At 39.8% G+C, this 16,430-nt stretch overlaps 2 protein-coding genes across 4 annotated transcripts in view; both read left to right on the top strand.

Annotated features, from left to right (window-relative positions):
• Positions 1-1,714, top strand: part of pdgfab (platelet-derived growth factor alpha polypeptide b) — a 45,674-nt gene extending 43,960 nt beyond the window's left edge. For 2 of the 3 annotated variants that reach the window (XM_073943598.1, XM_005163736.6), the window contains one exon: positions 658-1,714. Coding sequence is in view for 1 of the 3 variants with exons in the window: in XM_005163736.6 (XP_005163793.1) it covers positions 658-671 (14 nt within the window). In the remaining 2 variants the exon portion in view is untranslated. 3 annotated transcript variants of the gene reach the window in all.
• Positions 1-16,430, top strand: part of LOC141381148 (uncharacterized) — a 587,543-nt gene that overhangs the window by 343,690 nt on the left and 227,423 nt on the right. The window lies entirely within an intron of this gene.

Genomic DNA, 16,430 nt, shown 5'->3' with positions numbered 1-16,430 from the left:
GTTGCAACCCATATCAAACACACCTGCCTGTAATAATCAAGTGCTGTTCAGGTCCTAATTAATTGGTTCAGGTGCGTTTGATCAGGGTTGGAGCTGAACTCTGCAGGAAGGTCGATCTCCAAGAACAGGGTTGAGCACCACTGTTCTAGTGTAAGTGCACCCTGAATTAAAAACAAAAAAAAAACTTAAAATGCTCAAGCGTGAGTAAAGTATGACTGAATTTTCAGTTTTGGGTAAACTATCCCCTTTTATTCCCTCGAAAGGAGATCCTGTAACCAAAATCATTAAATTGAGCATGCCAAAAAGTGGGTACTTCCTCTAGCAGACTATGAGGCAAGCTCATCTGATGCATTAAACTGGTGTCTAGCTTTTGGCAGCTTGCTTGGTTTTGGAACAGAGCTCGTTTGAAAATGTGTGGATTGATGGTTTTTATGATCTTGATCACAAAAATGGTTCCTTTCACATAATTGCCCACATTGTGTCTTTCTTAAATGTGCACAGACTCTTCTGTAATAAACACTACAATCACTGCAGTGGAGATGTGTCACTTCAACACAAATTGCATGTCTTACTAAAGAAAAAAATACAAATCAAGACTCTATTATAAAGCTTGATAACATGCTAAAAGCATTCTTTGTTTTCTTTCTCTCCCTCTAGTGGACATGAGGTGAAACCACATCAAGCGAGCGACTGAAGGACTACAGTGTCTACGTAATACTGCAGCAGCACTGGGACTTTGACCTCAGACCCCATTGCTGTTCGAAAAAAAAAAAAGATACTGTATCCAGAGGAACATTATACACAAACACAACACCAAAGGTGCTTTCTACGAACTCTGTCAAACACTGAAGACAAACGGGATTGGTATTCGGTTAATTATTAAGTGGTCAAACACTGGGCGGAAACGAAACTGACAAAGACTATGTTTGTGTCGCTTCTCTGTTCTTTATGACTCTGCTAAAGGTCAAGGATGAGGAGAAAGTCTTTTGGAGAACACTACGTTTGTAGAGACCATGAACTTCACACATGCTTTGGATGGGTTTTTGGATCCAGATTGGCCTGAAGGATGGACTCAAAAAGTGGAAGAGCATATTAAAGGATGTGTTGTCATATAACCTCGCTTAAATAGAAGACGCTATTTCACGCTGCTGCTCTCTATCAAGTCCTCTTGGGTCCAGAACATTTCAGCTGCGATTTCCAATGTGCCTCTAGAAAGAAGCAAAGCGCTCTGTCCATGAACTTTCCGAAGGCAGCGCAATGCCGCCGTTATGCCAGATTAAAGTATTTATGTATGCAATATCTCTTGCTCTCTACCATCTCTGTTGCATAATCCAATGTAAGAACGGCTCATCATCTTTGTTGATCTGCAAGTATTATCAGTATCATTCTCGCTTATACTCTACAGAAGATATAGGAAATTGGTGTCATAGGAAGATGGCTGTGGAAAGATGCTTTATTTTTGTTAAAATATATATATATTTATAATGCTAATGTAGAATCAAGCAGGAAGTATGTCATGTGCCGTGTTTTCTGTTGTTGTGGTATATTGGTTGTTTGGTTGGAAAATACGACATCAACAGGTTGGCCATCACACAAGGTCAGAAGATTCATGATTTCCTCCAAAATAACAGTTAAAGCTGAACATACAAAGAACATTCACATAAACACTTAGGTATGAAGCTTTTGTAATAAATAAACAAATCAAAACAAATAACGACTGTATTTTATCATATTTTTATCAGAAATCTCACATCCTTTTCACTATTGTTTTAAAGCAGTGGTCCCCAACCACCGCACCGGTCTGCGGAACATTTAGGCTACATAAGAAATCATAAATTATTTGTGTAGAAAATATTCCCCCCGCAACTTGGTTTCTTCCACTTACCCCCGCCATCTCACGTGAAATGGACTATTCCAAAATCCACCACCGAGCGGGAACGATCACTAGAATATCGCTCAGTGGTGGTTGTAGATAGTTTAAAGTTATAAAACGGGTATTATAGAGTGCAAATCAGCAGAGCATTTAAGGACTGTGCATATATGTGTGCTTGCATCGCTAAGTAAGTACCCGAAATCATTGCAATATGTATCTGTATGGAGTTTCACATATACATGCTCATTAGGGCTGTAACATGCCAATGCATACATTTAATTCGGCTATACGGTTGTATTATTGTTAATATGTTCGCCAGTTGAAATGTTTGGCACAGATGTGATGTATTTGATGCATATAAACCTTGATTGAAACATAATCAGACCGCGATAGTGCAACTAGCGCATGCGCACTGAGTTGTTAACCTGGATGCACGAGCGCAGTACCTGTGTTCACTTGAAGACCGGCCCACACCAGTCTGTTGTAAAATTGACAACCGTTGACCGGTCCGCGGTGATAAAAAGGTTGGGGACCACTGTTTTAAAGGACACACATCTTGAATGTTTTAAAGTTGTCTTATTTGTAAAAGCTAATTGAATATGTGTGCACATATCTTATTTTTTACATTGATTTACATGAGGCATGTTGACTCTGTTTTATGTATTACGCAATTAATTAAACCAAACGTGTTTACATGCACAGCATGATTATGCTTGCATGACTTTTCTGTCGGGAAACACTATAAAACGTGTAAGAAAAACTGGATGGTCTTTAATCTAGACATTTAGAATTGATTTCTGAAGTATTGTTGTGCATTTAAACAGACTAAAGGCTCGTACACGCCGGGACGCTTTTCGTTTGCGTTTATTGTCAGCATTTTACGAGTCATTTTTCGGGATTCAAACCCAAGTGTGTTTCACGGGTGTCAAGCAGAAGAGTATGCTGAGTATGATTTTACTCCTGGACGTTAGATGGCGCTACACAACTTTGAGCTTCTGACACCCACTTATAACACAGAAGAGAGGAAGTTCACGGTAAAGTCTAGATAGGATACGCGGCTAGCTGGAAGTGCGACATGCACATTAATATAGCAGCATTTTTAAAATGAAACTTCATAACAATAATTAATTTTACAGTACTGTGACGGTTGGGTTAAGGGTTGGGGTAGGCTTTAAAAAAATACAATTTATTGGGTAATTTAATAGATAACATAAATAATACTCTGTACAACTACTGCTTTTACCTTACAGTGACGGTTAGGTTTAGGGTTGGGGGTAAACGTTAATAAAATAAAATAAATCGGAAATTTATAAATAATACAAATTATTCTTGTTAACTTCCGGCCACAAACATATCCGATCTAGCAACAACTGAAGTTCACACGCTTGTTGTTAAAGTTACTGGTGATTCGAACAAGCATGGATGGGTCAAGCAGCAGCTCCAGCTCTAGCGATGAAGAAATGATTATTGTTCACCAGGACAATAAGCAGTTGCACGTTCATATCGCCTCTGGGCATGTTCTTCAATGTGCGCTCGCATTGACAGTTTTTCGCTTGACTGCCTCCAAGTGCTGTTTACTGTTACTTCAGCAGCTCCGTGCACTTGAACAAAACTACCAATCTGATTGGTGGAGAAGGTTTAGATGTGGCGCGTCAAAACAAAAAAACGAGCATGAGGTGTTTTTTTTTTTTTTAAATGACGCTTTTGTGCCTGACGTTTTGCACGTTCGTGTGCACGATCACATTAACGCCCTTTATTTTGTCATGAGGCGTTAAACATTGAGGGGAAATCTCTGTGTGCACAGGCCTTAAAAGTTTCAGGGATAGCGAAATCCCTGTTTACACCTGGTATTAATTCAATTCAGATCAATCTGTATTTCTATAGCGCTTTTACAATGTAGATTGTGTCAAAGCAGCTTAACAAAGAAGTCTATGGCATAGACTGTGTCAGTCCAGTTTTCAGAGTTGAACTGCTGAAAGTCCAAACTCTGGAGAGCAAATCCATCGATGCGCAGCTCCACAAGTACCAAACCAAGCAAGCCAGCCAAGACAGTGGAGGAACAAACTTTACCAATTGACGAAAGTGAGGGGAAAAAACTCAAGAGAAACCAGGCTCAGTTGGGCACGACCATTTCTCTTCTGGCTAAACTTCTTGTGCAGAGCTGCAGTCTAGGCGCCTGAGGCTGGAGAACACTGCATGTCCATTGTGGAGGTGTCAGTAGGTCACCGGCGGGTGTTCAGGCCGGCCCACTGGATCAATGCAGACACTTGGTCTGTCACTGGGGTCATTCAGGAATCAATCTCATGCTCTGCACTCTTTTATGATCCCCACAGCAGCTGCTCAAGATGATCCTGGTCGAGGATTATTGAGACTTCTAAGGATTCATTCATTTTATTTTCGACTTAGTCTCTTTATCAATCAGGGGTCGCCACAGCGGAATGAACCACCAACTTATCCAGCTCATGTCCAACACCCATACACTCTTGCATTCACACACATACACTATTGCCAATTTAGTTTATTCAATTCACCTGTACCGCATGTCTTTGGACTGTGGGGGAAACCGGATCACCCGGAGGAAACCCACGCAAACACAGGTAGAACATGCAAACTCCACACAGAAATGCCAACTGGCCCAGCCGGGGCTCAAACCAGTAACCTCTTGCTGTGGGGAGATTGTGCTACCCACTGCTCCACCCTCTAAAGACACAGTTTACCCAAAAATCTAAATACTCAAATGGTTGTAAACAGAAATGTAAACAGTTAAACCTGAGAGCGTGTAACAAGCAATATGACAAAGTCATCTGTGGCATTGCGTTGTGTTTTATTATAGCATTATCGCTGCTATATTTGTACGTCATATAGCTTATAACAAGCTCTTAGGTTTATTTGTTTACATTTTGGGAGGAGTCAGTTTTACATAAAGTATGTGGTTTGAACAGTGTAATGACGTTCGGATAGATTTATCTATTTAAATTTATTCTTTTAAACCAGGGGTGTCCAAACTCGGTCATGGAGGGCCGGTGTCCTGGAAAGTTTAGCTCCAACCCTTATCAAACACACCTGAACCAATCAAGCTCTTACTAGATATACTAGAACAGGGGTATCCAAACTCGGTCCTGGAGGGCCGGTGTCCTGGAGAGTTTAGCTGCGGTCACACTGCACTTCTCACCCTATAGACTTGCATTCATGTGCATGCGAATTCGTCAGACCAGAAACGTAAGGTCGTGCAGTAAATTTCGCAGTTCACTGCATTGGAAAGTTTAATTTTGGTAAACTCTGACCTGCGAAATCGCATCATATGATTGCGTGAGACCAATCGAGGTTCAAATTTTTCTGAACAGAAATTTAAAACATGGACCAATCGCTCACTTCTTTTAATGTCCAGTCATCTTATTTAATCCCGCCCCTTTTAGCAGCGCCGTACGACAGAATTTCGTAAGACCAACTTCTAGTGTGACTGCGGCATTAAGCTCCAACCCTAATCAAACACATCTGAACCAGCTAATAAAGCTCTAACTAGATATACTAGAACAGGGGTTTTCAAACTCGGTCCTGGAGGGCCAGTGTCCTGGAGAGTTTAGCTGCGGTCACACTGCACTTCTCACCCCATAGACTTGCATTCATGTGCATGCGAATTCGTCAGACCAGAAACGTAAGGTCGTGCAGTACATTTCGCAGTTCACTGCATTTGAAAGTTCAAGTTTGGTAAACTCTGACCCGCGAAATCGCATCATATGATTGCGTGAGACCAATCGAGGTTCAAATTTTTCTGGACAGAAATTTAAAACATGGACCAATCACTCACTTATTTTAATGTCCAGTCATCTTATTTAATCCCGTCCCTTTTAGCAGCGCCGTACGACAGAATTTCGCAAGACCAACTTCTAGTGTGACTGCGGCATTAATCTCCAACCCTAATCAAACACACCTGAACCAGCTAATCAAACTCTTACTAGATATACTAGAACAGGAGTGTCCAAGCTCGGTCCTGGAGGGCCAGTGTCCTGGAGAGTTTAGCTGCGGTTACACTGCATTATTCTCCCCATAGACTTGCATTCATACGCACGCGAATGCATCAGAGGGGTAACGTAAGGTCGTGCAGCAAGTTTTGCAGTTTGCTGCATTGGAAAGTTTCATCTTGGTGAACTCTGACCTGCAAAATCGCATCATTTGATTGCGTGAGACCAATCGAGGTTCAAATCATGAGCTCTCCAGACAGAAATTTAAAACATGGACCAATCACTCGCTTTTTTTAGTGTCTAATCATCTTATTTAAGCCCACCCTTTTCGCAGCGACGTACGACAGAATTTTGCATGCTCAAACTCTAGTGTGACTGCGGCATTAAGCTCCAACCCTAATCAAACACACCTGAACCAGCTAATCAAGCTCTTGCTAGATGTACTAGAAACTTCCTGGTGTAACCCTGCTGGTCCTACGCCACCCAACCCGCTCCGAGCTGGGATCGAACCGGCGACATTACGCATGGGAGTCGGGTGCTCTAACAAGGAGGCTAAAGACCATGGCCTCTAGCGTCTAGAGCACCTTTAGAGGTCAGAGGAGTGAGGTTTACCTGCACAGCACTTGACTAGCTGGCCCCCGTTACACTGGCAGGCGTGTTAGAGCTAAACTCAGTGGGACACTAGCCCTCCAGGACCCAGTTTGGACACCCCTGTCTCAAACAAACCCAAAAAGGTAGCTCTCAGACTCGGCTCTTTCATATCCCTCTTTGGTCACTCTCTCCATCCCAATCACTGCAAAGACACAGGTGTTGGTCATGTTTTTGATTGACCTACTTTTCAGCCGCCGGTCTCCTAATGCGCTCTTCACCTGTGTGAACCTGTGATCATGGCCTCCTCATGACAAACAACCAGATGCATATAGAGCTGTCCAGATTAATCTGAAATGCATTCCAGGCCACCTTCTGAAGTGGTTTTGCGAAATCTGATTTATATCATCTCGAATGTGTTTCTGAAGACATTTACACTTGAGCTTTTCACAGTAAGACAGCTATCTGATCAGAATAGAAACACACGAAGTGACCGAGTTTAGACCGCTCCTAAAAGTTGGTGCACTGAAGGTGGTATTTATAGCATTTATGGTTTCATGCTAAAGTGCTGGAGCTTTCATGTTCATCCAGAGCCGGTGTTGTTGACTCTGGATGGAGTTGAGTCTTGCTGCTGGGACTCTGCTGGTTCTTGTCATTTTTGACACATGCCAGACAGATGGAGCAGTCCTGGCATGGTCTCCATAACAGAGAACGGCACTTTGTCACACTTTTGACCCCCAAGTGCCTCGTCTGGCCATCTAAAGAGCACATGGATGCCTGAATCACCGCGAGTCACGGCACAGCAGAGGAGGTGGAGCAAAGTTTTGACTCAATGTTTGTTTTGTGTTTGTAATCGCGAGTCATCTGTCTAGTCAACCCATATTCACTTTCTCCAACATTTTGACTAAAATATACACAGCTGGGCTGGAGTTGTTGTTTTTGTGGTGTCAATTACAACACGATTAGCCAAATTTGTTTGCCTTGTGGTGCGTGTGAGCTGATTTAGCTCTGTAGAGACTGCGGTTTTCTTATTCTCCACTTTGGCAGCTGGGTGATTTAGATTTGTTATGTTCAAGGGTTGGAACCCGTCTGTTCAGTGTTTCTGGACTGAACTGCTTGTATGTTTCGAGGATGCAGCTCACTTCTGTCTTTAGCATTCTCCAGTCACACGCAATACTTAGTATGTATTCCACTTCTTTTTTTCTTTAAAGCACATTCCTACATGACATGTCTTACATGTCTAGAGTTGTACAGTAACATGACGTACGATCACGGGCAATTATGCGTGAAATACAGAAACTTTATATGGAAAAGCAGTCTGATTAGTGAGCAAGAGTAAGTAGAGGGACAAAATATTTCCGGAGTTCTGCACATTTAACAATGGAGAACTCATTTCTAGGTCAGTGTTTCCAAACCCTGTGATTTATTAGCCTCTAGGGGTTTGAGATGGAACTACAGGTGGGGTGTGAGACTGATTGAAATGCATGTTTTTGGCTTGCTTGGTAGTCAAAAATAAAACATTTTTATTAATAGCAGGCCTGTAGCCAGCCTGGTGTAAGGGGTGGTTCGTCTTTCTCAAAAGTTTAACCTTTTTGCAGGAATTTGCCTCTTTTCAATTATAAGCTTTGCATTTTAGTGACACATTGTCATTTGGGTAATTAATAAACTGGCCACTTGGCCAGCACATTCAACTTTCCTCAGTCAGAATTTGGCCATTGAATAATAAGAATCTGTATTAAAAATTTCTTAAATATGGGCCACCTTTGGTGCTTTATATATTTTTATTGGTCATTTTTACTTTCAAGTATAAGGTCCAAGATTTAGAATAAATGTTATTTGTAAAATAGTTATGCATAAATATTTAACTACGGGCACTTTTGTGTCTTTTGATCATAAATCCAAAATATATATAATTTTGTTCAAATTCCTCTTTCTTTGTCAAACTAACATTAAACCCTACTTTAAATTTTTTTTACTAGCTTTCTATTATATTTTTTTCTTATTATTCAACCTCCTTTTAGGTGTCAAAATCCCTGTTTTCACCTTGTCGCACACCCCCAGTTTTAAACTTCAACAATGAAAATAACAATATTTATCTGGTATTTATTAATGTATCTTAATGAAGCACCAGTGAAATAATAATTTAAATATTTTATAGTTATTAATGTGAGACTATTAGCAATATACTTTTTATACAAAATATAGCTGTCGCACAGTATCCGTGTCATTTCCACCACAACACTGTAATGTCGCTTTAAAATGTTTGTGTAAGAGATTATTTAGGTGGTTTCTCTGAAAATAAATAGTGCCATCTGAGAACATGTTCAAGATGGAGGGAATTAAAATTATCAACAACACTTGAAGAAAAATCAAGATAAATATTGCTTGATAAGGAAATACATTTATTTTACGTCATTTCCAAACATGTTGTGTTTTTAAAAAATGTGTTTTTAAAAACCAAACAAAATTCAGGTAAATAAGAGTGCTTTGTATAAAGGCTAGTATCAATTCAAAGCTAATCAGTGAAGTTATTTTTCATTTTTTACCTAAAGAATTTTGTTTCCATTACCACACACATTTAAAAAAAAATTTTTTTTAAAGTTCTCATCACACATTAAAAGTGTATTTACAATGTATAAGTTCTTGCTCTATTTAATATACAAATTCAGTTTATTTATTTTCTCATAAGCTCTTAACCAAGTTAATATTACATTTTTGAGTGTGACAGGTGGATTCAGCATACAACTAATTTATATCATTGATAAATGTATAATTATTATATATAGTGGAAGGATTGGTTAAACTAGATACAAAAATGATCTTAGACAATGTTTGAATGCCATAATTTATTTAATTTTGCAATAAAAGCTGGATATTGAGATGTGGTGGAATTGACATTTGTTCAGTTTACAGTTACCTAAGTTTGTCCTCTTACAGATCTTAAAACTTAACAAATTGTTTAAACTTATGAGACTATGTTACGTTGATTTTGAACTATTTTTTTTACTCAACTTTACAAGGCTAAAAGTGCCCGTAGTTGAAGAATGGCCCTTATATAGTAGTGAAATATGACTTCACTTACAGCAGATTATAAGTTGTCTTAGTTTTCTTGCAGCTGGATATTGCAGTCATGAAAAATCACTGTTTGCATTAGTCAAAAATTATTAACAGAAGCCACGCCGAAGTTTCAGTCGACTTAGGGTTCCGCTTGGTCTTAAAGCCTTCTGCAATTGATTATTTTTATAAATTATTATGACATAGCAGTCAAAATAGGACAAATGTGTGTAGCTCATGTATGGGACAAATGCTGGACCTTTGTGAGTCTGTGGTTAGCACTGTTGCCTAACAGTAAGAACGCCACTGGTTCTAGCCCTTACCAAGCCAGCTGACATTTCTGTGCGGAGTTTACACGTTCTCTCCTTGGTCACGTGGGTTTCCCCCGGGTTCCTCCCACCGTCCAAAAACATGCAACTAAAGTTAATTGACTAATCCAAATCGGCACCATAGACATGCTCCTAGTAATTAGTTATCTCTTAAGAGCAATCACTATCTGTTCATTACCTACTACAGCAAGGGAGTTCTCGAGATCTACCTGAGCTCAAACTCCCTTCTCGCCTTGCAAATGGGAGGGAGCCCCGGGCTTGCGGATCTTATGAGCTCAGGGCTCTCTCGCAGGACAGCATGCCAAACAAGCTTTATAATCAATCATCAGCTAAGTGGGAACTTTTTAAGTATATAGATTAGACCACGACTTTCTTTAGGGATATTTGAAGTAAATAGTTTCTAGTTTAAAAAGGTTCCCACCGCTTCTCACTAGAATAACAAGACTAATTGTTGTTTTTTCCTCCGTCCTGTCCACTCCTGTAGTATTAGGTTTCCCATGGCAGTCTGCTGTAGCAATAATCCTATAATTTGTTAGCGAAGTCCTTTGTATCTCGACAATTGTATAGGAACTACTTTCCATGCAATCATGCCTGACAACCCGGAGGTTAAAGCCGTATCTAGATGGCATTAAAGGAAGTATTCTGTAAAAGACAAAAAGCCTCTCAATTACATCCAATTTGCCCATGGAAATGTGCCACTAGTTCACTATCTGGCAAATCCCAGAGCGGGGGCAAAGTCAACCAACTGTCTGTGAGAGTAAATGTGTTTTTTCAAGCTGAGAAAGATTCACTATTGATTATTGAACAGGTATTTCAAGTTGGATATATTGATTGTGGAAGGATACCACCGAAGGAGGTGACCTGGCCAAATTAAACTTGTTGCATTTTAAGAAACATGTTCCTACAGACCATAATTGCGAGGTGGGGAATTGGCCAATTCTTTGAGTGAAGTGTGCATTCACGGGCTGGACCAAGCTCAAAACCCCTTCCTGCTGCTGACAGATCATGGGAACCTTGAGTACGAAAAGCTTGCCAAGAGGTAAAATCCCAAACAGGTCAGTGGCTCTATTTATAAATATCACTCCAATGCTGAAAGATATACATAGGCGGTAAATTTTTAAGAAAGTTTGAGTGACAGAGCACCAAACTATCATTATTTTTGGCAATTGGGTTTGGCGTTTTGCCATTCTTGATGGTAGGTGTTTAATATCTGTTGTGTAAATCCTCCAATGTTCATTGAATCTCTCCTGTCTACACTTTTTCTCTCTCTCTCTCTCTCTCTCTCTCTCTCTCTCTCTGTGGTCAGATTTGGTTTGTCCCGGCCAGGAACACTGGACAGTGGACATGAGACTCTGGTCAAGACATCCTGGCTCCAGGGCTTCTGCACAGTCTGTATGAAACCCGGAATGTGAATATGAGTGCATGTAAATGTGAGAGGACACACACAGAGGTATCGTTTCACCAAGACCTCACACCGTGACAACAACTATTTATTGCCAATAACCTCTCTGGTGCCTCTGAGAATGCTGAATAATGGAGAGGTGAAGGTATTAGCTCAATCAGTGGTGATGTCATTCATTCTCAAGTCGCTTTAGATAAAAGCATCTGCTAAATGTCTGAATGTAAATGTTTGGTAATTAGCACTTCCTCCTACAATTAGAAAAGATGTACACTGTAAAAAAAATGCAGAGTTTAACACATCCTTAATGTTGTCACAACACAAATTAAGTTAATTTAATTGTTTTTACAAATGTAAGTGGATCGAACAGAAAACAATTAAGTTGTCCCCCACAAAACACCGAATTGTGTTGTTTTTAAACTGATTTGCAGTTTGAGTAAGCAGCAAAAGTCTTTTATTGAGTATATGTGTGCATTAAAAGTGAATTAGCAGCATATTCAGTGGTCGCAAAAAGAATTTGGACACTTTTTGGAACTTTAAAATGCATGTCAGAAATTCAATTCAATTCAATTCAGCCTTATTTGTATAGCGCTTTTACAGAAAGAGTGTAGACCAGGGGTCTCAAACTCAATTTACCTGGGGGCCGCAGGAGGCAAAGTCTGGGTGAGGCTGGGCCGCATAAGGGATTTCACAAAAAAAAAGTCCTCAAATGTCATTATTAACAGTTTTAATTATTTCTTCTGAACATCAAGTGTCCTGAACATTAATAGAACATTGAGTAAAGATTATGAACAGTTCTTCTGAACATGTCATCTTTTGCCTACTTCTTGCTGCCAGAGACTTTAGAGCGGAAGCAGTTGAGACCCTCAGTATGGCTTGACTTATTGAAGTCCTAGGGAAAAAAGTGGGGGAACTCACTCAAAACTTCCATTCCCTCACCTAAAAAAAAAGACGTATATATGTATAAATAAAACACCACCACCCCACTCCAGTCACATCAGTCTGTACCAGTCTGTATCTACCTATAATATGTGCACACATAGGGCTCAACCTGTGCAGAGCACATGCCCTTTTTAGTCTTGCATAGAAAGTGCCCTTCCAAAATGATCAAAAGTGCCCCCGCGACGCGACACACCCTCAGTCCCGCCCTTCAGTAGGCGCGCGATAACACAGCTGATTAGAACGCGCGCGACAACGCGCATTGAGTGACAAGCACGCTGAGTACGGATAGAATCAGCGGAGCGGGGAGCGCTCTCTCACCCCGCTCCGCTGATTCTGTCAGTGTACAGCGGTCGGCGCGGGCCACAAAATATTGCACTGAGGGCCGCAAATGGCCCGCGGGCCGCGAGTTTGAGACCCCTGGTGTAGATTGTGTCAAAGCAGCTTCACATAGAAGATCATAGTAAACTGAAACAGTGTCAGTTCAGTTTTCAGTGTTAAAATTCAGTTCAGTTTAGCTCAGTTCAGTGTGGTTTAATAGTCACTACTGAGAGTCCAAACACTGAGGAGCAAACCATCGATGCGCAGCTCTACAGATCCCGAACCATGCAAGCCAGTGTCGACAACGGCAAGGAAAAAACTTCACCAATTGCCGAAAGTGAAGAATTAAGAAACCTCGAGGGAAACCAGGCTCAGTTGGCCACGACCATTTCTCCTATGGCTAAAATGATCTGCAAACTAATTATGTTAAAGCTGTTTGGAGAGCTAACTTAACTTTCCAAATTATTTTAACCAAATAGTCTCAGGGTTTCATCATACATTGTTAAAACAACAATTAAACAGAAAAGTGCCCCCACAAATGAAAATTCCCCAGCCTGATCTCAGGGAAACATAAGTATTTGACGTTTTGACATTTTAGTGTCTTATACGTACAAGTTTGACTGTATAATAATGTACAATCTTAAAAAAGAGGAGTGGCACCAAATTCCACCCCTAAACCTAACTGTCAGTGGAGGATGAGCAAATCGTACTAAGTTGTACGAATGAGTTAGTATGAGTTCATATGAATTAATTCAAAAAGTTACGAATTGTCGTGTTGAAATTCCCTCACCATTTTCTCACACCCAAAGGGTTCTTTTATTCAATTCAATTTAATTTACCTTTATAGCGCTTTTACAATGTAGATTGTGTCAAAGCAGCTTCACATAGAAGATCATAGTAAATTGAAACTGTGTCAGTCTAGTTTTCAGTGTTTAAGTTCACTTCAGTTTAGCTCAGTTCATTGTGGTTGATATTCACACACAAAGGGTTCTTTTATGAAGTTCTTTCTTCCGCTGAACACTAAATAAGATATTTTGAATAATGTTGAAAAACTCCTGTTGTCGTTGACATCCAAAATGCCATTTAAAAACTATTATGGAAGTCGACGGCTGTTTTTTTCCCACCAGAAATGAATGGAGAGTAAATGATGACAGAATTGTACTTTTGGGTGAATTGTCGCTTTAAGAAATTGTTGAAGAATGAATAATATTCTGTAATAATAGTATTCTTGCTTGGGCTTAGAGCTAAAAAAAAATGATTTTTCATTTTGTTGCCAATTATGCACATTAAAAACATTAAATGAAGAAATCTTTTCAAATCCAGTCAACATTCAGAATGGCTCATGTTGAATGAACTTTTCATTCCTTTTCCTTTGATTGGTCCCTTTTTTCATCAGGGGTCGCCACAGCAGAATGAACCACCAAATATTCCAGCATATGTTTTACGCAGCGGATGCCCTTCCAGCCACAACCCAGTAATGGGAAACACTCACACTCTCTCATATTCAGAAACATACTCGTACACTACGGCCAATTGAGTTTATTTAATTCACCTATAGCGCATGTCTTTGAACTGTGGGAGAAACCGGAGCACCTTGAGGAAACCCACGCCAACAAAGGGAGAACATGCAAACTCCACACAGAAACGCCAACTGGCTCATCCAGGACTCTAACCAGCAATCTTCTTGCTTTGAGGCGATAGTGCTAACCACTGGGCCACTCTGCCGCCATTTGAATGAACTAATAAACATAAATCCAGCCAATATTATAATCTTTCTGAAGGTGAAGTTTTGGTGTAAATAACAATGTTTTAGAAAGTTTTGAAAACATTTTGTAATTAGCAAACTTAAATAATAATAGGTTAAAGCTGCTTTGTTTTGTATTTAAAAAAAAAAGTGTATTTTAACACATTTAAATGTTCCACAAACTTGCAACCAAAAATCACCCAATAACTAAATTTATGGATATAAATGCTGGAAAAAAACATGCTTATCTTTATTTTAATTGACTGAAACCCAAAAAACTTCATTTTGTAATGTATTTTCTATTAAAAAAAAGAGTTTGTGCAATATATTTTCAGGGGTGAGGGGTGGAGGGTTAATACTCATTTAGAGTTTTTGTTGTGTAACCAAAAAAATACAGTAACAAAATAAACTTTTATAACTTTTAAATGACATCTTTAGAGTGCAAATCATTTTTGGGGCCACAGTATTTGCACACATAAAACTACAATTGCACAACGACTCTATTTGAAGCTACTGTATTGTTGCATAATGACACACTGCATTCACTTCTGAGAAGTCCCATTAACAGATACATAAAAACAGACAAGGCAGAGACACGGAGGAGGGAAATATGTGGCGGTGTCTTGGATTGCACGCCGTCTCTCATAGGATTTGCGTCAGTGGCCGGTTTCATCCGTTTTGGAGCCGTGTGGTATCTGGAGGCTGGATTCAGAGCTAGAGCTCATCTTGTGCTCTCTCTCACCACAAGTGCCTTCTTTAGCCTCGGCAAATATTAGCTCGAGATTATTTTAGAAATAAAATAGTTTTCTGAAAGGAAGCCACGGCCAGTGATAAGGAATCCATTTAAATGAAGCTGCTGGCATTGGGGTATATTTATTATTTGCGCAGCAAGCAAAAACCCAGTCGGTTAAAGCATTCCTGTGGACATCTAAATTGAGAATGGAGACGAGGTCCTTCAGAAGTTAAAGGTGAAGTGTGCAATTCCTGCAGCATTACAGGCCTCCATCTGAATTTCAAAATAATGTGCCTTTGTTTGTTTTAGGAGAAACAAGAGGGGATTGTGACACAATCCAAGGTAAACAAGGTAATGTACTGTAAACTCGTTTTAAAATACAATCAATTTTAATGGATAATTCTGTTAAGACCTGATTATTTTTAAAAGAAAATTTAGAAGCACATTTTCCCTGTTCTTAAGGCTTTCGTAAATTACATTAAATAAAAATAATAAAAATATCAATACAAATGACTGTTTTATTAAAGACTTGGCATGGTGGCACAGTGGGTAGCACAATCGCCTCATAGTAAGAAAGTCGCTGCTTCGAGCCCCAGCTGGGTCAGTTGGCATTTCTGTGTGAAGTTTGCATGTTCTCCCCGTGTTGGCGTGGGTTTCCTCCGGGTGCTCTGGTTTCCCTCACAGGTCCATGACATGTGCTATAGGTAGGCCCACACGGAATCTGCACGCGCAGAATTCCGCAGATTTTTCCAGCCTGATCTCACGAGAAAACGTAAGTATTTTACGTTTTGCCAGTTTAGTGGCTAATTCGTTCGAATTCGTACGAAATGGTACGATTTTAAAAAGGAGGTGTGGCACCTGACCCCACCCCTAACCCCAACCGTCATTGGGGGATGAGCAAATCGTACTAAATTGTACGAATTAGATCGTACGAATTCAAACGAATTAGCCACTAAATAAAAAAGTTACGAATTGCCGTGAGATTGTGCTGGATTTTTCGCAGAATTCCGCAGATTTTTAGCCCATCATTAATTCTGTTTATTTACTTAAGTAAATGTGTAAATCTAAATTTATTCAGTTTTTATTCTATAATTTATTACTTTTTGTTTCATATATTAAGGTTTTAGTTTTGATACTCCGCTGGACACTCCCAAAATAATTCTGCAGAAATCCGCAGATTTTTACCAAAATTCTCAGCAGAAATAGCAAAAAACATCCGCAGATTCCGTCTGGCCCTAGCTATAGGTGAATTGAATAAGCTAAATTGGCCGTAGTGTATGTGAGTGTGTGTGCAAGAGTGTGTGGGTGTTTCCCAGTGTTAGGTTGCAACCTGAAGGGCATCTGCTGTATAAAACATTTGCTGGATAAGTTGGCGGTTATTTCCGCTGTGGCGACCCCTGATTAATCATGGGACTAAGCTGAAAAGAATATAAATGAATGAATGAATGTTCGTGACTCGAGAGCCGATTAATGTTTTAAGTAAAATAT

This window comes from Danio rerio, chromosome 3 (genome assembly GCF_049306965.1).
Source record: "Danio rerio strain Tuebingen ecotype United States chromosome 3, GRCz12tu, whole genome shotgun sequence".
NCBI lineage: Eukaryota > Metazoa > Chordata > Actinopteri > Cypriniformes > Danionidae > Danio > Danio rerio.
This window is presented reverse-complemented; position numbering and strand designations above follow the sequence as displayed.